Source organism: Capra hircus, chromosome 18, assembly GCF_001704415.2.
Source record: "Capra hircus breed San Clemente chromosome 18, ASM170441v1, whole genome shotgun sequence".
In the NCBI taxonomy this organism is placed as follows: Eukaryota; Metazoa; Chordata; class Mammalia; order Artiodactyla; family Bovidae; genus Capra; species Capra hircus.
The window spans coordinates 2,255,995-2,264,293 of NC_030825.1; the positions used below are offsets into that span (position 1 = coordinate 2,255,995).

Here is an 8,299-nt window from a genome sequence, read left to right on the forward strand (position 1 = left end):
GGTTTGGGGACTGATTGTAATGGAAAAGGAGGCAGGAGGGACTACAAGTTTTAAGCCTGCCAACTGGGATGGAGAGGGCTTCAGACAGACAGGACTTCCTTTTCTTTTGGACATTTTGAGTTTCAGGTGTTAATGCAACATCCATGCACAGATGCCAGCTAAGCAGCTGAATGGAGTATGAAGTTTAGAGAAGTGATCGAGTCATTAGAAAATACAGATGAGAATGTGTTAGAACAGTGGGTCAAGGATATCATTCTGAAAAACATGGAAATTCTGGGTTAATATAAAAAATGCGATGATATTCACGACATGAAAATACAGAAAATGAGTTTCAGCAGCACCGGAATGAAGAATGACTTCTCTGAAATTCAGACAAGCAGTACATTCCCATTGTTCAGAAAAATTACAGAGTACTTAATAGCCCATTTTGATATCAGATAAGGACTCGGACTGAGTAAAAGATTTTCCAAAGGTATGATCTGAAAGATCATGGTAAATCTGGTGTTATCTCATTCTTTTTAAAGAAATACTCTTTCCTATAACCCCTCTTTTAAGAGCATGTGGCATGGACCTCAAGATTGCCCCAATTCCCTGTATAGAGAAGTACACGCTAATAATCTCACATCAGGGTGCCAACTGGTCAGGTCTCCCTCCTTTTTCTCCCTAATATCTAGGATTTTGTTTCAGCAAAATAATAAAAAAGCTAACAGATCTGCTCTATCCACTCATTTAGCAAAGTAGTATAAAGTAATTTTACTTGTCCAGTCACTTGTGGAAAAATCTTCTTAAAAATTAAATGGGATACTGGGATTTAATGGTCATGAAGACATAAGCAGCCCATCAAATACAGCAATTCCAGCATAAAATGCCTGTGATATATCTAGGAATCAGTAAATTGCCTATTTTTGTTTCCCCCACTGCCAGACAGCCTCTAATGCAGTTGTGTTTTGGCATTTTAAATATGAAAATATCAACTATTTTGAGGAATCACTTCAGGGTAGGAGAAAAATATAACTTTTCTCTACAGAAAAATGGTGCAGCACTTTTTTATCTTCCAGCCTGTGGATCTGTTTTCCTCAACTGAACGTATTACATTCCTCAGAACCACCTCCCCCAACACTGAAAGCACCCTGCAACCACTATGACATCCAACGATGGCCACAAATACCCCATAAAGCAGCAGAGCTGCCCCTGGCTAAGCACGAGTTATGAAAGGCTGGCTCTGTTAATTAAAATAATTCTGAGTCTGGACCAAATACAACAAATGCTTATTTAAGGAAATCAATTCTATTATGGAAGTAAGATTAAGGGGCTCATAAAATTTTAGTTGGAAGGATTCTTAGAGAAAAACTATCCTAAGGAGAGTAAGTGACAGGCCCATGGTTAGGAAATGGCAAAGCCAGAAAACCCTAAAGTTCTAGTTTAGTACTTCTTCCACTACACCATGTCCCCAACTCATGCAACCAACTAGCAACTACCTGCTGGATACTGGAGCTCAGCAGCTTCAATTATGTACAAATAACACAGTTATTAACACTTTTTGACATAGGATGACAAATGAACAGTCACACAATTTGCTGGGTTCTAAGGATTCATTCAATGTTTCAAGGTCTCTACTCAAGGTTTATTATTCTTTATCACCCCACAAAGTTCCTCCAAGCAATAATTCTACAAATGCGAAGTTTCTATATTAGTATATCCCAAGAAGTTATGAACAGCTCCTGGGGCCACTTAAATAACAGCCTCAAAATTTGTCAGCTTCTACTGGACATATTGTCGTTTTTAAACAGTAAATTGTGGACAATTGGGATCATTAAAAAAGTAGCATGAGTATAGGAAAAGGTATAGGATTTTGTCCATGAATATTTAAAAAATGGTATGGTCACCAAAATGATAAACAAGCAAAATATTAGATACTGATTCTCTTGGCCTCACAATAAATCAGGGGAAAAAACTTCACATGAAATGATCCAAATATTAAAACCAAACACTACAAAGATATATTACTCATATATGATAGTTTCACTCTTTTTAAACGAAACAATACCAACTTTTCCTTGGTAATCTACATAGGCACAAAAGGTCAGAGAGCCCTCCATTTAAAACAGAGAACATGTCAAATAGTGCAGGTTTGTCTCATACTTAAATACTTGAACCTAAATGTCATTATATGGAGATCTGGAAAATACTATTAAGTGCCCCGTATATTGTACCTGCTAATTTTCCCTCCAGAATGGATGGCAAAAATGAACCGAAGATTAGTATCTACTTGTAAGCCTGGAAACTGACATTTTCTGACACACACAGATTTTAAAGTCTAGAACCCTGAAAGACCAGTTCCCTCTGGAAGACCTAATCACTGAATCTCGTTTGCTATTTTACAAAAACATGTGTGATCACTAGGTGTGCCCAGTGGAGTACATTACTAACCCACCTCCAAATGGGAAAGACAAGACAAACCTATCAAGATAGCTGTCATTTCAACAAAGGACAAAGCCCACTTCCAGCTCCTACAGAGAATAGATCTGGTCCTACAGAGACCAGATCTTGGTCTTATTTGACCTCTGAACTGGAAGCAAGAAACAGAAAGAAGAGGGGGGGTTAATTCAGGTTTGTCTCCCTGTCCCCACCCTCACTTCACAGTGAAAAGTGGTGTCTTCAAATCCAACTGGAAGAAGCACCTCAAAATGTTACCATCAAAGAAACAAAACCAGCAGGATCATTTTCACACAAAGGTAGTACTAAACCTCAGATATACTATGCCCTCTCTGCCTCCTGACAGGATGGATGGATGGCTCTGGGGGACCTCCACCAGATGAAGGAAATAACAGAGCAGCACTTCCGTTTTGGAAAGCTGCTCTCAGAAAATACCCCACACCACTGCCTCTTAAAACTGAAGAATTCTAATTAATAAGTTACTCCCATAAATGATGAATAAAACTTCTTGGCCTGTCATACAGGTGGGAGTGAAAGGTGTGCATAGCCAGGTGTGCAAAACAGCAAAGAAATTTGGATACTATTGTTTCTGCCAATGCCAAAAAACACCTCCCAGGTCTTGGGAGACGACCAGCTAATTCTACCTCAACCTAACCATGAGCTCTGTAGAATTTCTGTCCCTGACAGAAGAAGGTAAATAAACAAGCCCATTACAGATTTCACAAATATTTTATGCACTGGTCTACAATTTTTAATTAGAATTAACTATCAAAGACACTGCACCCTTTGAGCATAACAATGTTTAATGGTGGCTTTTTTAGGTGAATGCTTGAAAGTATTCAACATTAAATTCAATTTACTTTACATGTTTGCAAACACATTATTAGCAATTCTTAAATATTTCAATTCAACTAATTCAGAGCACAGAAGGCTTGTTCTTAAGTAACTCTTCTGAGGTGACATGAAGACTGAAAGAAGCCTTTAACTTGAGTCCAAGTCTCTAACCAACAATCACCATATCATCGCTGGTGAACTCATAGGAGGGAACTTCAAGGTTGAGAGGTGCAGGCCCCTTCCTGATCCTGCCAGACGCATCATAGTGTGACCCATGGCAAGGGCAGTAATAACCACCAAAATCTCCTGCATTTGCAATGGGTACACAACCAAGATGAGTGCAAACACCTATCAAGATAACCCATTCAGGTTTCTTTACTCGTTCTAAGTCATGCTGTGGGTCCCTCAACTGGGACACTTCAACTGCAGCTTCCTGGTCAATTTCCTTCTTGGTTCGATGGCGCACGAACAGGGGTTTGCCTCTCCATTTGAAAGCCATGTTCTTCCCCTCTGGAATATCGGATAACTTGATTTCAATTTTCGACATGGCCAACACATCGGCAGAAGCACTCATGCTGGAAACAAACTGAGAGACGACATTCTTGGCAGCATATGCAACACCCACAGTAGTTGTTGCAGTTATCAAATAGGAAAAACCTTTCCGCGCCTCACTGCTCTCTTTTGAAGACTTTGTACTATCTAACACTTCAGGGCGACGATAGTCAGAGAAGTCAGGCACTTTGATGTCTGTATGGGAATAACGAACAGAAGCAGGGACTGCAAGATAAACAGAAGGTTAAAAAAACACAATTAGATGAGGACCCTGAAAGAGGCACACATCAGGGAATGGGCCTTTATGAATTCATAAGCAAAAATAAAATTATTAAAACGTGAAATATGGCACTCACTGGTCTCAGAAATGGCCAAGTTGGCAGTGCCAGCAAATTAAATACTGAGAACAAAATTAACTCAACCACTACCTATCATATTGGTATGAAATCATAATATGTATAATTGACTCCACCTGATAGAACACTGCTGATTCAGAATTTGTAACAATTCAGTGCATCAGGTTAAAAAAAGTTAAACAGTACTGCAAACAGCAATATTTTAACTCTCCAAAAATTCAACCTGCTAAGATATACTGTAATAATATAAATATCATCCATATTTTCTGGATTAGAAGAGACCCTAAAACTCATCTAGTCCATTCATTAAGTTGATGTGAACATCTTATTAACACAAATGTCTAACTTCATATTCCTATCTACCTGCTCTCCAAACTTCTAAAAATTCATAAATTAAGAATTGTTTAGATAATAAACATTCTGTAAACAGTATATATTTAGTAGCAGAAAACTTAAAGAGATTTCTATATTAGATTCTAGGGTAAAAATTCAAGTAAAACCACTAATGGGCAGAAAAGACACCCTTATCAGACTATATAACTATCAAAATCAAATGAAATCTCCAAAACAACCAATTATTTCAATTTAGTATAGTAAAAAAGAGCATTTTTTTCATATAACATCAGTGAAGGGCAATAACATCTATTAGAGTGGGGTATTATTATTACTATTTTTTTAACTGTTGTAGATCTCTCAACTGGGACACTTTACTCCAGGCCATAAATAGGCCAGATGTTAATATCAAATGAACATTAAATAACCAAATAATTACTGTTTATGCAGTAAAATAAGTCCCCCAAATAAAAATGAATTCTGTTCTGAGAGTGCATTTGTGAGTTCAATTTGTTCCTAAGTCCAACAGAGTTAGCCTAGGTACCCAACTAACACAATCAACTACACAGTACTGTACTCTAACAGGTTTATAATACTTTTTACACAAATAATACATTAAAAAAAAACACAAAAAATAAAAGATATTTTTAATCTTGAAAAATACAGAAGTACAACAGTTGGCAAACAGGGGCTGGCATCAAATGAATAGGCAAGAGGTGCCCACTGGAGGAGGGAGAGGAGGTGGGAGATGGTAGAGCTGAAGAACAGTCAGAAACAGAGACAAAGGGCAAGCTGCAATTTCACTCACACCTGACGCTGATGGAACACATGTTCGAATCTTTGCAAGTTCAAAACTTGGAGGTTCTTACTGTATTATGGACGCAACAGTTTACTTTTTCAAACAACAGGTATGTCCTGTCCCATACCATTTTTTAATGGCTGACAAAAAATTAACTTACGATATCACCTTTAAGTATGTTTCAGAAAGTAAATCTCCTTGCAAACTGCATATTCGTTTAAAAAAATCTACAACACGGATCTGCTTTTTCAGAAAAGGAGACACTAAAAACTCCTCAGTTTTAGAAAATGTTTCCAAAAGAAACTTGAACTTATAAAAAGCATTGTCATATAAACTGCAACTCTACTTGACCTACTAGGCTGTCTCACCCTAACATACTTCCTTGAGCAGTCAAACATTATAATAAGGAATATGTTTCACATGGTCAGTAATTTTATGGAAGCCATAAGTAGTCAAAAACAATGGAGAAACCTATCAAAATCACTCTATGTACTTTTCTAACTCACTCAACGTTTTTTGGAGGGGACAAGGACACAGGTAGTTGACTACTGGATACTTGCAACTATAGCAAAGTGACATTGTATCACATACTACCCTACTTAAGTGTGACTTACTTTCCCCTAGGGCTGTCTGGGATTACACAGGAAAGAGATGTATAGCATACCTAAAAGATGAAGAAACCCAAGTTCATACTTAGAAGCCCTGTCTACAATCCTTCCACAGAAGGAAACACAGAATACTAAAGAGAATGACTTTGACATTATCATCCAGAGATCTGGTAGCAAAAGAAATCCAGTTGTCTACTCACATTTTATCTAGTAGGTTACACTTCATATCGAACTCCATCATTAGGAACACTTTGGGAAATTACACTCCTATATATTGTAAAAATCATTCTCTAAATAATTCACATGAATTCTATTAGGTATGACTTTCAGTAGCAAAGATGTGAACTATATTTAGCTCTAAATGAAAACAAAATCCAATACTTATAGAAACATCATCTAGAAATGGAGTATTAAGGCATTATAACAAAAGAGTTTTGTTTTAAAGTGAGCTCTAATGTATCCCAATTCAGGGATCTTCTTCTGACTCAACTGCCCCTTACCATACCCTCTATTAACCATCTTTCCACAAACCATCTATACAGAAAATTTTAACATCAACTTAAGCTTCAAGCTGAAGGCATGATTACAGAAAATACGTTTGCCTTATACCTCTACCACTTCTTGGAAAAGTCAGGAAAGCCTGTGATTTTTTGAAGAAACTCTTTAGCCATTTGACAAATTCCAAGATATTTTTCATCTTTGTTATTGAAATTTTCTCCTCCCTGTTTCTCATTTGGGTCCAAATAACTGGCTTGGGCAATTTCTCTAAAACCGGGGGGCCCACTAAGAAAAGTTGCCACTTTATTCATTCACAAATACTCTGCACCAACTACATGCAAAATCTGAGGTTGTGGAAGATAGAAAAATAAAGGATATTCTCTATACCTTCAAGCTCAAGGTCAGAGAGAATCCTCAACAAATCCAATACAGAACAGAAAGTGTTATGTGCTATAAAACATAAAAGAACCAGCAACATAAGACTTTACTAACCTGATCCTGAACTGAGAGGATGGGTAAAACTTGGAAATGTGGAAAACTGGGAGGGGCGTTTAAAACAAAGATAAAAGGGTGAATACAGGCCGACTTAAGAGGATGGGGGACAACCTGGTGTAGCGCAAAGGTCAGTGGGGCCAGGCAAGTAACAAAGAATCAAGCAGGCCTGATGAGGAGTGAAGGGTGCGACCAATGCACAGTACACAGGATAATGGAAACCACAGACCAGCACTGCCAACATTCAACATTTCAAGAGGCGCCAAAGATAGTCCGTTTTTAACAACTATGCAGGTAAAGGTTGACTACAGGTACCTGGCTCACAAGCCGCCAATTAAGAATCTCCAAACAGTGCATAAAAACAGAACAAGGCACCAAAGATAAACTAGGATCTGCTGACAAGAGGCGTAAAATATACTCTTGGTGAGAGCTTATGGCTAAATCAGTCTTTCAAATCTATCACTATCACAGAAGCCTGGGGAGGCACAGAGGCCTAACCAAGGTCGACCCAGCCCGCAGGCCATGCCATAACAACCAGGGCTCTGTTCCATTTTCCTGCAGCCCCCTGCCCTTCTCGACTGCTCCCTGCGTCCAGGGCCGGAAGGAGGAAGACAAGAGGCACCCCTCAGCCCAGCTCACCATTGAGGCCCACGGAAGCGACCAAAGGCCGGCCCGCGGCCTGGCCTCTGAGAGACTCCCGGCACAGGACGGAGCGCTTCAAGTCCAGCACAGGCGACTCCGAGGTGGCGGGCACCGCGGCCTGTACCAGGGGCCGCAGCGCGCCCGCCACCCCGCGGGACGTGGCCGATAGGACGGGCGCGAATGGGCCCGAGCGAGCGGCGACCGACAACATGGCGACAGGAGCTCCAAAAGCCAGCCCGGTCACAGGGACGACCTTCCGGCCGCAGCGCAGGCGCGAACGGGCAACAAGGGCGCGGAACCGTGACGTCAGCGCGCCAGCAGAGGGGAAGCCCCGCCTCCAAACGGGGCGGGGCCATCCTGGAGCGCCTCGCCGTCGAGGGCGGGGCGAGGGCCCGCGCGCAGGAGGTGGGGTGATCTCGTTTGTTTTGGGGAAACAGTAGAAACACTGTCAGACTTTATTTTGGGGGCGGGCTCCAGAATCACTGCAGGTGGTGACTGCAGCCATGAAATTAAAAGACGCTTTCGCCTTGGAAGAAAAGTTATGACCAACCTAGATAGCATATTCAAAAGCAGAGACATTACTTGGCCAACAAAGGTCCATCTGGTCAAGGCTATGGTTTTTCCAGTGGTCATGTATGGATGTGAGAGTTGGACTGTGAAGAAAGCTGAGCGCGGAAGAATTGATGCTTTTGAACTGTGGTGTTGGAGAAGACTCTTGAGAGTCCCTTGGGCTGCAGGGAGATCCAACC

The 8,299-nt window shown here is 40.4% G+C and overlaps 1 protein-coding gene across 1 annotated transcript; it reads right to left on the minus strand.

The window, feature by feature from the left end:
• LOC102172289 (cytochrome b-c1 complex subunit Rieske, mitochondrial) lies at window positions 3,219-7,873 on the minus strand. Its single transcript, XM_005691870.3, has 2 exons — window positions 7,548-7,873; window positions 3,219-4,047 (listed from the first exon to the last, which is right to left on the minus strand). The coding sequence occupies exons 1-2, from the start codon at window positions 7,759-7,761 to the stop codon at window positions 3,437-3,439; spliced, it is 825 nt and encodes a 274-aa protein (XP_005691927.3). The 5' UTR covers window positions 7,762-7,873; the 3' UTR covers window positions 3,219-3,436.

Bases quoted from the DNA above. Each gene is read 5' to 3' on its own strand.
- LOC102172289 (XM_005691870.3), bottom strand. From the start codon at position 7,761: ATGTTGTCGGTCGCCGCTCGCTCGGGCCCATTCGCGCCCGTCCTATCG. The intron at 4,048-7,547 runs GTGAGCTGGGCT...TTTATCTTGCAG, and splicing joins CGCTTCCGTGGGCCTCAATG to TCCCTGCTTCTGTTCGTTAT.